Raw genomic sequence first — 17,126 nt, forward strand, 5'->3', positions numbered from 1 at the left:
GCTTAAGAGACAATGGCTATATGTAACACTTTCTATAGAATAGTTGAAGCAAAAGGTGATGAAATATATGGTGATTTCGCGTTACCATATAATTATTAATCTATATTTTATGCAAGTTCTAAGCCTAAAGAAGGGTTAATTCCAAATAGAGAAGAACTATTCGCACCTTTAAAATCGATCAGAAACCTAGGTAATCTGATATCATGTAATAAACTATGTGTGTTGATAATATTATTAAAATTTACATGATATATATATAAATTTGTACATTGGTTATGTGTAACGAGTACTCTACCCTTACAAGAGATTGGAACAAATATATTTATCACTTAAAACTTTTTTTTATACTTAATCTATTAAAATTTATATTTTAAATCTATCAAATAAGGGGTGATTGCTTGTTCGCAACCATAAATTCAGAACTCACTAATTTGAAATTGTGGATATGCCTAGACTCATTTTCAATTAGTAACATGCTGCAATATATGTCTTATTACAATTAATTGAGCATGCATCTTTGAGATCTAAAACGGTGAATAAGTATATACAAATTAAATAAAAATCTAATAAGGCTTAACATTGACTAGTGCAATAGAGAAAGACCTGGAGATCAACAATAAAATTAAACTCAAGAAAGACCTTTTGGCAAGTCAAAATTAAACAACAGCTTGACGAACGCTGCATATGTCTCTTTCACGTGGTTCATTATTGATGGTGAATGTGACTTGTACTAAAGAAAGACAAAATGTGAAAGAAACAAAAAAATAATTGAAGGCTAATATAAAAATGACTAATATAATTGACTTAAGCTTATGACAACCATCTCTAATTAGCTATTTGAAGGCTAAAGAAATTTCATGTGTAAGGTGCTCTACATTAGGAGAGATTAAGGTGTGTAGCTCTTTGTTCGTCATTCTTTTCTTCTAATTTAGTTTGTTTCCTTTTGCTCTGATTTATCTAACATGCTTCTACTTTCTTTTCATTTACCTTATTTTATTTTAAATTTTTTCCCACCTTTTCAGTTTCTCATTCGCCGCCGGTATCCCATTATACAAATTCCATTCCTTCTTTATCTCTTCTCTCAGCCTCACTGATCTCCCCAAAAATTTATCTCTTGCAGCTTCTCTCGTTCCCTTTCCTTTTTCTGTTTGCGTTTTGCCTTTTCCTTGTTGTCGGGATAAGTTTTTGTCTAGACTTTAATCACAAAGGGGTCGTTGACTGCAGCAGTGAAAAATTAAATGAGAACTTCCATATAAACATTCTGCACATTTTTACGAAATGTGATTATTTATCATTAGCTTTGGATTAATTAAGGATAAGTGAAGGGCTAATGGTCTTTGGGTCGGCTAAATAGGTTACGAATTAATGGTTCGGTTTGGCAAAATGAATTGGGTAACAAATATGTTTATAGCCCTCTACGTGTTCATTTAATTGGTGGATCCGGGTGTTTTAACGGTAGAGGGGTATTCTAGCTCAAAAGTGTAAGGTAAGGGTATATATATTTGAATAGTATAACCGAGTGTAGATATAAACAATATTTGAAAGTATAGGGACAACTATAGCCCTTTTGCCGTTCTAAATATAGACCAAAAAGAAAGTCTATATTGGACACTGCTGTTAGATGCTGTTTTTGGTTTAACTATCTCCTTCTCTTTGTTAGTGTTTAAACGTATTTGCAAATTCTTCCTGGATATATAGTGTCCACCAATTTTAGACAATTACTGATGTATAACAATAACTAATATACGTATTCAATATGAAATCTTAGTGGGAAAGTCTGCTTTGGAACATAAGTGTTATGGAGAATACTTTGAAAAATAGGTCAAAACCAAATTGGCATGATTTAGTTATATTTTTAAGACTGAACGTTGTGCATAGTTGCAGTCCTAAAATTGAAGTTTTCCTTTCAGTTTCACTACTGTCCTCGTCCTTCAAAAGCTTGAAATGGAACTGAGCACAATATACTGGTACACTTGGCCAAATGATTTGGTGGGTGAATTTTGCGTTGGCGTCCATGATGAATGCCACTACCGGATACTTAAAATGGAGGCTAGATTCTTGAAATGCATCTTGCGTGTATTGACCGAGTATTCACTCCCCGAGTCTTTAAGAAATCACTTCTTCTTCATAAATAATCAAGTAAATGATATGTCTACGATTTGCTGTAATTATAAGAATAATAGGCTTTCTTATGGTCACATTGGTATAGAGGGTAACTTAGTACGAAAAGCTATTCAACCAAAGATCAGGGAAATTCTTGTCCTGTTATGGGAGTCAGAGAAGCCGTGGGGGAGGTATTGTGATGATATGTTCAGTATTGTCTCATATACTTTGGAGGATTTGGTCGATTGCATGGCTGATCGTCTTGCTCCTGACCTACTTGAGAAAATGAAGGCTCTTTCTTTCAAGCTAACATTCGAGAGAAGGTTCCGTTGGTCCATCAGAGATGGGTTTGCTAAGCGCGAAACCAACATGGATATCTGGCAGCAGTTTTGCAGTGACATATCTTATTCAGTGTCATGCCTGAATTGTTTGTATTGGCTTGATGACATCCCCAAAGAAATTGCTCAGGGACTTGAGCAACATCTTTCTTCATCGATTAGAAGGTGTGAGGATGCAATCCAGATTGATGCCAGAGACGTTCTTACTCGTCTGCATAAAGCTTCAGAGCTGTTGTTGACTTTTGATAGTTCAATAAACGATCTTCCGTTATATTTTGTGGACTTTGTCCTAGACAGTGTGGTTGAGTTACACAATTCTAAGGAAAATTCAAAGTTTCCAACCAAGGGTCTGTCTGAAACTCTGCAATATCTGGGGACTTCAATAGCTGATCGGTTAACACATAGCACTGAGAATGTTAAATTGAAAGGACAGGAAGCAATAACAAGGATAGATTTTTTACGAGCTGAAGTTATGGAAAAGGAAGTAGGAGCATCCAAACACTCTTTTGCTATCAATCCAAAGGTATTTTATGGATTTCTTATTATTTGCCATGGTTTTCTTTTCGGTAATAAATGTGAAATGTTACCATACCAACGACCAAATTGATTCACCTAAAGAGCACCTAGAACTTTAACCCCCCTTCTAGAAATGTTGTTAATAGTCAGCTAGGCCTCAAAGAAGAACAGTTAATTACATAATTTGTGGAATAACACTTGATATCTACTAGCTCTTTTTGTACCCTGTAACATCTCTAATCTACACTCAATCTCCTGCTGTATTTGTTCTACGACAAAATTGCTATTTACAGTTATATTCCGTAGCTGCTTCCAATTCCTTGCATTTGCCATAATTTTTTGCTTTCACTTTTTTATTTATTTATGCGCATTGGACCTAAGGTGAAAGTTTTTGATGCATTGATATCTTAAATGTCATATTGTCTAGGTGTTAGCAAGATCAATGAAATTCAAGCTCATTAGTATTCAGTGAATATAGTGGATTAAAGGACCTTTTCCTTCATATCTTTCCTATTTGTCGTGAATTACGTTATCTTAATAGTTCTTCCAACATTCCTGCTTCTAGGTAAATTTAGAGAAACAAGACTTTTAAAACAGTTCTTAATTTAGTAAATTTATTATTTAGGAATTTTAAGGTCACAATTACCTGAAGGACTGGAAAGAAGGTCCTACTTCATTTAAGCATATACACTAATTCAAACATTAAAATATGTTGGAGGAATTCAAATTAGCTAGACTAAACCAAGATAAGAATCAAAGATGCTCCTAGGAGGACCCTTCGCCCCTTGATAACATATATATATGATTGAATTCAATAAAGTAGTCAATCTTGTGAACACAAAGTCACTGATAATTAAAACATCATGCTTATACAATGCTAGCAAAGAATCCAAAAAATCTGTAAAGTTGCAAAGCAATAGCCAAACATAAACCTTGGAGTTCATCTTGAAAACAGAAGGTTTATGCTTACATATTGCTAGATTGGGTGTGCATATATATTTGATGAAGTAAGAGAGATATCATTGAAAGGCATCAAGTATATGCAGAATAATTACAAAAGTAAAAGTAGTGTTAGCTCAAGTACAATGGTTGCTAAGCTAAGTTTAAGGAGCTAACAAAATCCAAAAAATTAATTGGGCAATTTACAGGGGTAAGAGACTAAGAGTATATCAGCTGTATAGGTTGGTTAAACAGTTAGCCTTCAAAGTGTGTGTTGGAGTTGAGATTCCATCAAAATATTTGTGAAACCTTTCATTCCATAAACACCAAAAGATAGTAGCTGGGATCATCCTCCAGACTTTTTTGATGGCTTTATCAACTCCGCAAAAACTCCAGCATGCATCTTTTATTGACTGAGGTGCACCCAACTCAGTCCAAAAACAGAGAGGAAGTTCCAAAGTTCTGCTGCAACTGGGCAGTGAAGTAGAAGATGGATGATGGACTCCAAGTTCCTATGGCACATGTAGCATCTGTTAACCAATGGAATGCTCCTTGTGGTGAGGTTATCCTGGGTCAGACAAGCACCATTTAGAGCTGTCCAGGAAAAGCAAATCACTTTGATGGGAAGTCTAGTCCTCCAAATAAGTTTCCAAAGCCAGTTTTCAATCATTCCATTTTGAGAACTCACATGATTATAGCCAGCTTTAACTATATATGCCTTTGCTAGTGCCTTCCCATGAGATTCTGTCTCGATGTGAATCTATTATACTATGGCCTTCAATCAGAGCTAATAGGTTCAAAAAATCATCACACCCCCAATCTTGAAGGTTCCTTCTGAAAGTGAGATTCCATGTGCTCCCCTCTCTATTATCAGCAATAGTGGAGTCAGGATTGCATGCAATTGAGGCAAGTGCTGGGTATGATTCTTTAAGTACAATGTTCCCCAACCATTTATCTTTCCGGAACTTCACATGTACTCCATTCCCAACCTTGTATGATATGTTTTCGAAGAACTCATCCCTGTACCTAGAGATGTGCTTCCAAACACCAGTGCCATGTGTTGATGTTGATGTAGCTCTTTTTGTGAACCAGTTGTTCTGAGCATCATACTTAGCTGAGATTACCTTTTTCCAGCAACCAGAATCCCCTTGCCCATACCTCTAGAGCCATTTGAGAAGCATGCTTTTGTTGTGTAGCTTAAGATCTCTTATACCCAGGCCCCCCATTGCCGTAGGCTGAGTGCACCTGCTCCACTTTTCCAAGTGGAATTTGTGCTCCTGGCTGTTACCTTCCCATAGGAATGAGTTTCTCAATCTTTCGAGCTTCTTAATTACTGAACTTGGCGTAGGGAAGAGAGTCATGTAGTACGTAGGAATGCTGTCAAGCACACTGTTAATTAGTATCAGTCTACCACCATGGGTAAGTATTGCATTTTCCAAGTGGAAAGTCTCTTCTCAAATTTCTCAATTATGCCATTCCAGATCCCTGTTGACTTGAATTTCGTTCCTAGAGAACCTAGGTAAGTGGTAGGAAATGTGCCAGTGCTGCAGCTGAGAATCCCAGCAAGTTCTTCTAGATTTGCTACCTCATTGACCGGGTATATAACACTTTTCAACATATTGATGTGTAATCCAGATGAAGCTTCAAAAATGAGGAGTGTTAGATTGAGATTCTGAACTTGTGGTTTGTCAGCTTCACAGAAAATCATGGTGTCATCTGCATAGAGAAAGTGAGATGTTAATAGTATTCAAAGGATCTCTACCCACTTGGAACGCCTGTATCCACTGCAATTGCTTTGTCTTGTCTAGTATTCTTGTTAAACCTTCCGTAGCTAGAATGATAAGCATGCTTTTGTTGTGTAGCTTAAGATCTCTTATACCCAGGCCCCCCATTGCCGTAGGCTGAGTGCACCTGCTCCACTTTTCCAAGTGGAATTTGTGCTCCTGGCTGTTACCTTCCCATAGGAATGAGTTTCTCAATCTTTCGAGCTTCTTAATTACTGAACTTGGCGTAGGGAAGAGAGTCATGTAGTACGTAGGAATGCTGTCAAGCACACTGTTAATTAGTATCAGTCTACCACCATGGGTAAGTATTGCATTTTCCAAGTGGAAAGTCTCTTCTCAAATTTCTCAATTATGCCATTCCAGATCCCTGTTGACTTGAATTTCGCTCCTAGAGAACCTAGGTAAGTGGTAGGAAATGTGCCAGTGCTGCAGCTGAGAATCCCAGCAAGTTCTTCTAGATTTGCTACCTCATTGACCGGGTATATAACACTTTTCAACATATTGATGTGTAATCCAGATGAAGCTTCAAAAATGAGGAGTGTTAGATTGAGATTCTGAACTTGTGGTTTGTCAGCTTCACAGAAAATCATGGTGTCATCTGCATAGAGAAAGTGAGATGTTAATAGTATTCAAAGGATCTCTACCCACTTGGAACGCCTGTATCCACTGCAATTGCTTTGTCTTGTCTAGTATTCTTGTTAAACCTTCCGTAGCTAGAATGAAAAGGAATGGGGAGAGAGGATCTCTTTGCCTTAAACCCTTCTGTGGAGAAAAGAAGCCAACTGGTCCCCTGTTCACTAGAACCGAGTACTTCACAGTCTTTATGCAAAATTCAATCCACCTTATCCATTTAAAACCAAACCCCATCTTCTTTAGCATGTTTGTGAGATAAGACCAGTTCAACTGATCAAAAGCCTTTTCAATGTCCAATTTACAGAGAATCCCAGGCATGCCACTTTTGGTCCTCCAGTCCGGTACTTCATTTGCTATAAGAGATGCATCAGAGATCTTCTGCCCTTTATGAATGCATTTTGCTCCCCTCAGCTTCCCCACCACCTTCTTTAACCTTTCGGCCAAAACTTTAGCCACCGGCTTGTAGACACCATTAATTAAACTAATTGGTCCATAATCCTTCGATTCCACTGAACCTCTTTTCTTGGGAACCAATGCTATGAAAGAGGCATTACACGATCTAACCATGTGACCTGTTTGATGGAAATAATTCATTGCATTCATAATGTCACATTTAAGGAATTCACAAGCTTTTTGAAAGAAAGCCATGGTGTAACCATCTGGGCCAGGCGCCTTGTCTGGTGAATTTCAAGTGTTTGTTTTTGTGTGTGTGTGTGTATATCTATACTATATTAAAAGCACGAAGGCTCTTAGAGAAATATCGTTTGCGTTTTTTACCCTCTAGATTTCACATTGGATAAAATTACAATTTAAGTTATTTTCCTAATATTAGAATTTTGAAACCAACTAAAATTTGACTTATTAAATCCTTTTCTATTTAAACTATGTATATGATCCGAATATTTAGGACACTAAAATCAATTAAAAAATTATCTTTTATATATAAAAAAATATAACCACGATTGTTCACACGATGGTCCATGTTATTATTAGTTTAGCTTTTAATTCTAATTAAGTATTTGTAGTCTTACACAACTTTTCTTAAATAGTTTTTAGAGAGTTCGATGAGGCTGAAACCAAATTTAAATGGAGTAGTATATTCTATACTATGTGCACATACATTGCTACGAAGAAATTAAGAATGCCGTTTTTGGTTTTTAATTTGGTCGTTTAATTATGAGCACGCTTACAAACATAACAAAATACAAATATTGATTACAAAAAGTTAGAAAAATATAAAAAATATTATTTTGGTAATATAAAAATTTATAATTTTCTTTTTGATACAAATTATACTAACTTTTAAAACGTCCCAATTAAAATATAAAAACTGATTATACAAATACAAGAAAACTAACACACTAAATCCATGAGAATTAATTGAAAAAATAAACTCTAATTCTGATTTTTACATGAGTTTCATATTTTTACTTCTTCTAGGATAGTATTAACGTCCTATGTCAGTTAGATGATGTCATGTTTATATCTTTTTAGAATTAACATGAGAACATATAGCTTTTTCAAAACAAAAATATAATAATTCTAAATCTTCAAAGTTATATGATCTTGTTAAAACTAAAAAGGATGCATTTATAAATCTTAAATAAATTGTGTTAACTATATTGACTGAGATGACTGAGAACTCCTGTCGGACAAAGTTTCTTCTTTTATTGAGTTGGCAAAATAGAATCAAGAATCATCAATTTTGGAACTTAAAATTTTTTCTTTGGCATATATTTCGTGATTCAATTAGAAATTTAATATAATTTTAAAAAAATTGTACTCCTTAGACTAGTATTTACACTAATTTTTTATTTTTTATTTTTTTTTGTTAAGAGGGAAACCCGCAGCCGCTACACTTGGTGCGCACTGGGTAAACCTCCCCCTGTGTAATAGCCTGCAAACCACACAGGGGAGGTAAGCCGCACTAGGCAAGCCATGTGCGACAGGCTCAACCCATAAGGCATTGAGGGGGGGATTCGATCCCAGGTCATATATATATATATATATATATATATATATATATATATATATATATATATATATATATAACTTAAACTTCACTTTATTTTCTCAGTTTCCAAGTTATCAAAGTCTTGGATTAAGTAAATTAAAACCATGGTTGCCATTACTTTTATTCTTAAAAGTAATGAATAGAAAAAGAATTAACTACAGTGACATGATAAGTTAGGGGCTATCCTTTTGTGAGTTTAATCAATTAATAGAAGTTCATTCCTTTTTATGGAGTTATAGAAGGCGAAAAGATCTAAAGGAAGTAACAAATTCATTTGTAATGTTTTCCTTTACAACTAATACATTTATCTTCTGATTATATTTGTTGTTTAGTGCCACTTGATTCCCAATAAAACTCATGGGCAATGAGCTGCATGTCTTAGTGCCTTGCCTTTCACTGAAATGCAGCTTAAGCGAGGCGAAGCGCCTTCCCTGAGCTTTTCTGAGCTTCAGGGCTTAAGCGCGCCTTTACTGAGCCCTTGACAACTAGCTTTTGAGCTAAGTGAACAATTAGGAACGGCTACTGAAGAACAACGTAGCGTGATAATCAACCACCTTATCTGTCTCAGCCTTCAGCTCGTATTATTCTACCTCCTTAACCTAATGTAACAATTCCTTAAATACTCTCTTCTTATCTTATAAGGGAAAAGTGAAAAATAAATATGTTTTAGCTGGATTCTATCATTGAATTTCTGGGTGTATTCTTGTACACATGATAACCGAGTTGTATTTTTGGGGTAACAGAGAGTTTAGTAGTTAATTTTTTGCCCCAAAAAAAAAAAAGTAACTGTAATTTTCTGATGATAATGGGGTAGGATCTCTTTTGGTAGAAGAACAATTCGTGCGAATATTAAGCTGGAATTTCGATGATAATGGATTCTTATTTTCTGTTTCAATTCCTTTTTAGGGGAGAAGAAATAATTTATAAGTTTCTGCTTAATTCTTATAATGAATTGTTGGGGTTTTTCTTATGTACATGATAATTGGGATTGTATTTCGGAGAAGCATCGAGTGTCATCAGAAAAATTAGTTATTTAGTGTGGGCTCACTCTTATATGACATGGAAAATAAAGGAATTTCTATAATTATATTAAATGCTATGCCACATCACATATTCGGCAGCTTCTCTGAATGCTTTTATTTTTAAAGAGATTGATGCTAATTTGAGTTGTCTCAAAATAGGGACAAGTGATTTTACTACACAATCTCACTAACTAACTTGAGTGACCATTTAAGAAATTGACTTCTTTTTATGAGATGCTTAAAGTGGAAGGCCTAATTTAGAATTTAAGAACTTACGACTAAAGTGCTAAACTAATTTCATAGTTTTGCACATAAGATTATGAATACTGAATAGATATAGTAATAAAATGAGTGCCGGCTGCCATCATTAGAAAATATGAGGAAAATAGAAGGCGAAAATTAGAGTATGCGTATGAATATTACAACTTGATTCAATAATTTGAGTAGACTCTAGCAAACTGGAAATGTTGGGCTAGCAACTTTCATAGCTGATGTGGTTTGCAGAAGTACCTTCTTAATGAAAGCAACACATGCAATTGTTTTAGCAAATAGCAAATAAAATGAAGTATTAATTTAACCTTCCTTTGGTTTCTGGCAGAGCATCCAAGACTTATGCACTCATTACTCTAGGAGAGAGCAAAAGTTGATGACAGACCCCTTCGCGTGTATGAAGTGGTTAGAGAAGCATGATGAGATAAAAATCAGACGTGTGGCCTTGGAGCTCAATATAAGACTTCAATATCTACAATTCATTCTGAAGAGACGGCCAAGTTGGCAGGAGGAGTTCAATCTTGTCTACCAAACCATGAAAACCATAGGAACCAACATTCATGAGGCATGTATTAATGCAAAATATGGAAGAGTAGACTCTGCTCTGTCGATCTTGGAATCACAACTGACTTCTATGCTCAAAGATTTTGAACTTCGACAAGAAGTAGAACGTGCTCATTTCCTCCTTAGTTCTTCCGCGAATGAAAAAAACAATCCTCCCTTCTACTTCAAGAAGGCATTGTTGGCACAGGGTGCACCCATGCGTACTCAACTTGCAATAGAATTTATCAGCACTCTTCTTCTGAATCTGAAGTGTTTAGTGAGATATAGACTCAAACCTAAGGCTACTGTGAAAAGAGAAATGGAAATATTTGAAGTAAAGCTGAGCTTTCTCAGGGGATTCCTCAAGTTGATGTCCATATTTTTCATCAAATCTGCGAGACTGGAGAATCTCGTGGCTCGTATTATAGCTCTAGTTGGTGAAGCGGCATGCATTTCTTATTGGTGTTATCCTGAAAAGTTAAGTAGAAAGATGGAACATGAAATGAGTCACGCAATTTCGGATCTTTTGAGAAGGATGAAATCTTTTGAGGCAGAGATGAGAGACAACTATCTCATAGCCCTAGAGGCTTCACATTCTTCACAATCAGAATATCGTACTCCTTACAGCAATGAGCTTGTTGTAGCCGTTGTTGATTCTCTTGTCGACAATTTCATGGAGCTTGCTGATAAAGGGAGTACGTCCTTGATTTCTAAAGCTCTCCGAATTGAAACCATTCATCAAGACCAGAGTTTCTTGATAACTTTGTTGAAGGATTTGCGGAGACAGTGTAGTGAGAATATAAAGTTTGATGATCTCTTGACATATGTCAAGGCTCAATCTGACAAGATGAATCAAGCAGCTCCTTCAGTTCCTCTTGATCTAATGAAGGAAGAAGAGGTGTCAACGCAAGTAACTTCTTCACTTCTTCAACTGACAGTAATCATCAAACTCGTCAAGGCAGAATTCTTTCTGATGGATCTACAGCAATCCATTCCCAACTCAACGGTGTCTTGGAAAGGTGAAATCCCAATCCTTTCTGAGGAGCTGAAAGCCTTGACAACAATTGCAATAGATGTTCTTTGGCAATGTGATTGTCACTCAAGGAACGCTGAAGCTCTATCCGACAGTTTCGAGCATGTCATCAACGTCTGTGACATAACAAATGTGACTGAACACATGGATGAAATGTTGTTTCATGGCCCATTTGAATTATCAGTGAAGGTAAAGCTTATCAAGTCAGAGATCAGTTTAAGGAAACTCTTGAAGAATCAGATCAATATAGTAGATCCTGTGAAGGATAATTTTGATAACCTTCTGATGGATCTTGAATTTCTGGGAACGCTTCTCTTGGATCTGCCAGAGCAATATGCAAAGCAAGAAAGAAGAAACCATCTCTTAAGTTGTGTTGATGTGGTGGCTGCCGAAATAGATACCATCATTGAGTCTCATTGCTCAAAAATAGATGTTGAAGGGATGGCAGGAAGAATGGACCTTCAACTTTCGGATGTGCTACAGAAAATAAAGTTGATCAAGGCAGAGGACAGAGAAATTTGTCCTAAAATTCCAAAACTGTCAAGAACTAATTTCCCCATGACTGATGGACTAGGTTTTCTTGATTTACTCGTTGAAAATCTAGCAGAGATCTTAAACTTTAAGGGCGGCCGAATTGTTCTCTTAAAGCGTCAAATTGAGACGATTCAAAGGGAGCTCAAATTTCTAAGAGAATTTCTTGAGAAAATTGCCCAGCAGCGTAATGAGCATGTTGAGTTGAGAAGTGTACGGGAAAAAGTGGTAGGTGTAGCGTATGAAGTGGAATATATCATTGACTCATATGTTGCTAATGGAGGTGGAACGATTTGGCACCATACATTCTCTGATATTGTAGAAGATATAAAGCTTATCAAAGGAAGAGTCATAAAGATCTCAACCAGTGACTTGTATGATTCCAGAACACATTCTCTTGGCGAGATTTCCCGTATCTCCACTCATATTGAGAAGCCAACTATAAATGAAGCAGTAGTGGGCTTTGAAGATGTCTTGGCAACATTAAAGCAGAGAGTAATTGGAGGATCCCCTGACTTAGATGTTATAACCATTTTTGGAATGCCTGGACTTGGAAAGACCACTTTGGCCAAGAAAGTCTATGATGATTGCAAAGCTGTCAATCACTTTGATGTTTGTGTGTGGTGCTGCATTTCTGAAAGATATGAAAAGAAATCATTGTTGATTGACATTTTACAACAAATTAATATTGGACTTCCAGAAAATGTTGAAGAAAAGAGTGAGGGAGATTTGGCTGACCTGTTGCGGAGAAGTATCATGGGAAGGAGGTACCTCATTTTCATGGATGATATTTGGACCATTGAAGCATGGGATGATGTCAAGACTCCTTTTAGAGATGATAAGCAAGGAGGTAGAATTATTCTAACGACTCGTCATGCTGAAGTAGCTTCATATGCCAAGTGTACCACAGATCCTTTGCGCCTCCGTTTTTTTCATAAGGAAGAAAGTTGGATGTTGTTAGTACAGAAGCTATTTCAAGACCAACAATGTCCTCCAGAACTTGTGGATGTTGGTAAAAGAATCGCAGAGAAGTGTCAAGGATTACCCCTTTCAGTTGTTTTGGTGGCTGGTCTTCTTGGAAAGATGGAGACTAAAGAAGATGGATGGCTACAAGTTGCCGAAAGTCTAAGCACTACTACAGTTGGTGACTCGAGCAGTAGAGGCATAATAGAGTTAAGTTACAAGCATTTACCTGAATATCTTAAACCTTGTTTTCTTTACTTTGGAGGATTCATGGAAGATGAAGAAATTCCAGTCTCAAAGTTAACATGGAAGTGGATTGCCGAGGGCTTGGTTAGAAAACATAAACCAAAGAGCTTAGAAGATATGGCAGAAGATTACTTGGTCGATCTTATTAGCAGAAGCCTAGTAATGGATGCAAAAATGAGATATAATGGCAGGGTTAAATCGTGCCGAATTCATGATCTCTTGCATGAATTTTGTCAGAATAAAGCAAAAGAAGAAAAGTTTTGGCAATATGTATACAGGTACTATTCATAAATTCCTTTGTATTCTCAATTCCTTTAACTAATTGATATCATTGTTGGTCTTTTCTCCACTATTCTTTATTTTTATTACCAGTCATCAAGCTAAGGATTCTCCCGATATTGATTTACAAGATCTAGAGAGACGTCGAATGCTAGTAAGTCCTGATGGCAGATTTGCCTCATTGAGGCTAGTTGGTTCCCCTGTTCGCTCTTTGTTGCTCATGACAGCTAATAGTGTAGAGACGAATGTACTGTCTGTCTCCTTCATTAAATGCTTCAGACTCCTTAAGGTGTTGGATTTAGAGAGAATCAACCTGTTGGATTCCTTCCCAGATGAAATTGAACAGCTAATTCATTTGACATTTTTAGCTGTTCGAACTGGCATGACTTCCATTCCCGCCTGGATATACAAGTTGGAAAACTTGGAAACACTTCTGATTAAAGGATTGAGAGGGGAAGTTGCATTACCAGACAGCCTTTGGGATATGGCAAGGTTGAGACATGTGCACATAAATGATCGTGCTGCTTTTGGTTTCACAAAGGAGGTCATTGAGAATTCTTCCAAATTAGATGATTTGGAAACATTTTCGACCCCATCTCTTGCTTATGGAGATGACATGGAAAAAATGATGAGGAAGTTTTCCAATCTCAAAAAGTTGAAGTGTAGATTTTTGGAATCTGTCTATTATTCGATGAAGTTGAGAAAGGATTGCATTCGTTTCCCCACATTGGACTTTCTAGTTCATCTGGAATCGCTGAAGGTGTTTTCTAATGGCAAAAAGCTGTCACAACCCTGTGAATTTATGCTCCCAGAGAATCTCAAGAAGTTGACACTTTCAAATTTTCGCCTACCCTGGAAAGAAATATCAATAATTGCAATACTTCCTAACCTGGAGGTACTCAAGTTGCTACATAAAGCCTTTGAGGGAGAAAAATGGGAAGTCAAAGATGATGAGTTCCCTGCACTCAAAGTGTTGAAACTGGACGATGTAGTTATCTCTCAATGGGATGTCTCTGATGATGCGTTTCCTAGTCTCGAGAAACTGGTTTTGCAAAGATGTAAGAAGCTTAAAGAGATCCCTTCTTGTTTCGGTTACAACTGTTCGATACAAAGCATTGAAGTTAGTTGGTGCAGCCTTTCCGTCACTGAATCGGCCAAGCAAATTCAGGATACACAAGTTGACATGGGAAATGGTGGATTCAAAATCTTTATCTAGCAAATTCAGGAGTCCCTTGGCCAAGATTCTGCACTAGTAAGTTTATTACATAAATTGTGTGGTCAAACTTTAACTGGTTAAACTAATTTGATTTATGTCCTGCAGTTTGAGCCAAAGAAGTATTGTATTTTACCTATTGTATGGTAGTTTTCTAATAATTGATTTTGGAGGTGAGGGCACGATGCTGTGATTAAGAGGGAAATTCGTGGAAGTTCACACTGCTAGTTATTGTGGACATTATCATACAAACTTGAATTATTTGCTGTGTTTGCTTGTGTAATATGTTTCAAACCTAACAATAAATCTTGATTCTTGTGTGACCTTTGAATTTGTTTGTTGCTGCAATAATGTTCCAAACTTAACACTAAATCATATGAGACCTTTGTATATGCTTGTGTAATACTATTGAATATTGATTAATTTCCTCTTCGTAATATGAATGTCTTGGAGGCATTTCCTCTTTGTAAAGCAGAGATAATTGCAATCCTTTTGTCTCTTTCAAGATTCCCTCCAGTCTAGATATGTTCTAAGAAATTATAGATGCTTTGAACTTACCAAATAAGACTTCTTTTGGAATAGTAGAACTTTGAAATGAATTTTTTCTAATAAAAAAATAGAGAAGATCTTAAACATGTTATTGTCGATACTAGTTCCAAGGATAGAATACTAAGTGGAGAGATTTGCTATATTTTAAGCATGCAAGTTTTCTAAGAGTGCGTTTCCTCAATGGTTTTGAATTACCTTTAGTAAAGTGAATATTCCATGTTTCTCAGTTCAAACCCACTGCTAAAAAACAAAATAGTAGTGATATGTGTACCGCATAAACATGTATGTTTCCTTACATATGGCTCAGGATTTGTTGCTAGCTAGTTTGGCACGGAGTACAACTCTTCTAGATGTAAAGGGTTGGAAGTTGGTAGTTGAGGGTGTGTTTAGTGGTTAATGAAGTTGGTGCAAATATTGATCAGGGTTCAAATTCTAGTAAAAACAAAAAAATAAGCCTCGATTAGCAGAGTTATCTGGTGTCTGTACTAAAGAATGTTTACTTGATTTCGAGCTTTCATTGATTCATTGTTAAGCAAATTATTTGATATGATCATTCTTAGGAGTATCCACTTTGTCATTGAAAAGTCAAGGTTAGTATTATCCCTGTCCTCTTGTAAATTAAACTTTGTCGGATTCTATCATCACATAGTCGTCCTTATAATTTTAAATGCCTATTTTTTGCATCTTTGAGTTACAAAAGACCAAATATATTTTATTTATGTCCACTGTACATTAATTGGTTAAGAGTTTAAAGATTTTGACCACTTTCCCTTTCAATTTGGTAGATCTGGGGCAAATTTGGAAGAGAAAGTGGCCAACAGTACAATATCAGGGCCAAATGCGAGGAAAGGGGTTTGAAACGTCACAGTTTTTGGCTTGAAACTATATTGCTTCATTAAGTAAATCAAGATCAAACTTCATTCATTCATTCCCCCTGATCCAATAGTCTAAATCTCTCCCTTTCCCCGTACAAAAAGGCCAAAAATTAGACTTTTGGTCATTTATTCCAAACCCTAAAGCCTCCCCCCTCTTACCCTTTCTCTGCTCCACCGCTGCGGCCTCCACCGTACGCCGCTGTTGGTGGTGCTCCAAATACTACAATTTTACACAATTTATCTCCTCTCTTCTCCCCCTATTCGTATCCAAACCCCTCAAATCCCCAAAATTCTCTCCATTCTCCCTTAACTTAGCTTTGACTGAAACCCTAGCTGCCACCCCTTTTCAAAATCGTCAAGTTCCAGGCCTTTACATACATATGCGTGTAGATATCAAAGAGATCTACATTTTCCCTCTAATTTTACCCCTAAATCCTGACCTCTGCCACGACTACTAGCTACTACCACCACGGCCTAACCGCCACTGCCACAACCGGAACAGTTTCCCCTCCATGGCTTATGATCGACTCCAGACATCCTTTCTTGTTGGTAATGAAAATCGTAGCCGAAATTCTGGTTCGCCGACATTTGAAGCTACGATTTCCATCATTAAGAAAGGTGTGTTTGATAGTCGGACTTGTTGTCGTGATTGTTCCATCGCGCTATGATGACTTGAGTGGATTTTTGAATTTTGGTAAAACACTATTCTCTCCATCTCAAATTATTTCTCTTTTACACCTCCTTAAGAAAATATTAAATAGGAAAGTTTTTTGACTATTTTACCCTTATTTATATTTTAAGATATAATCTCTTTTCATTTAATAGTTACTCATAATTAAGGTATTTGTAGTCTTCAAGAATAATTAATATTAAGGGTAAAATAAAAAAAAAAAAATTACTCTTGAACTTCTAAAATGACAAATAATTTGAGACAACTATTTTTAAAAATCCCGACGAATAATTTGAGACGGAGGGAGTAGTTTTTCTCTCTCAATTCTATTCTAGTAGTAGAATATGTGTTCCATTATCTTTGTTTGAGCCTTTTTGTTTAGTTTGCTTTGCCTAGTTAATTAGTTGTTTGATCATTAGTTTTTATCTTTCTCTAAAAAATTCTTTTTCATGGGCATCTTTTTTGTCCTAATTTTCTTATCATATTTGGGTTTTCTATCGTTTGAAGGAAAGAACACCATATTTACCATAATTGAGTGTTTAATGTAATAAAAAATTGATAGAAAATGAATTAGAGTTGCTTATCAATGAATTTGGGAAGAGAAA

The 17,126-nt window shown here is 36.1% G+C and overlaps 1 protein-coding gene across 5 annotated transcripts; it reads left to right on the forward strand.

The window, feature by feature from the left end:
- The first annotated feature begins 756 nt into the window (after window positions 1-756).
- LOC107773291 (putative late blight resistance protein homolog R1A-4) lies at window positions 757-16,670 on the forward strand. Of its 5 annotated transcripts, none has more exons than XM_075239656.1 (5): window positions 757-891; window positions 1,911-2,964; window positions 9,948-13,213; window positions 13,308-14,466; window positions 15,762-16,670. In XM_075239656.1, the coding sequence occupies exons 2-4, from the start codon at window positions 1,945-1,947 to the stop codon at window positions 14,428-14,430; spliced, it is 5,409 nt and encodes a 1,802-aa protein (XP_075095757.1). In that variant the 5' UTR covers window positions 757-891; window positions 1,911-1,944; the 3' UTR covers window positions 14,431-14,466; window positions 15,762-16,670. The 5 variants fall into 5 exon arrangements, with proteins under 5 accessions (XP_075095757.1, XP_075095758.1, XP_075095754.1 ...); XM_075239657.1 differs by lacking the exon at window positions 15,762-16,670 and adding an exon at window positions 14,536-14,733; XM_075239653.1 differs by lacking the exon at window positions 15,762-16,670 and having other exon boundaries at window positions 13,308-14,733.
- The last annotated feature ends 456 nt before the right edge of the window (window positions 16,671-17,126 follow it).

This window comes from Nicotiana tabacum, chromosome 19, assembly GCF_000715075.1.
Source record: "Nicotiana tabacum cultivar K326 chromosome 19, ASM71507v2, whole genome shotgun sequence".
In the NCBI taxonomy this organism is placed as follows: Eukaryota; Viridiplantae; Streptophyta; class Magnoliopsida; order Solanales; family Solanaceae; genus Nicotiana; species Nicotiana tabacum.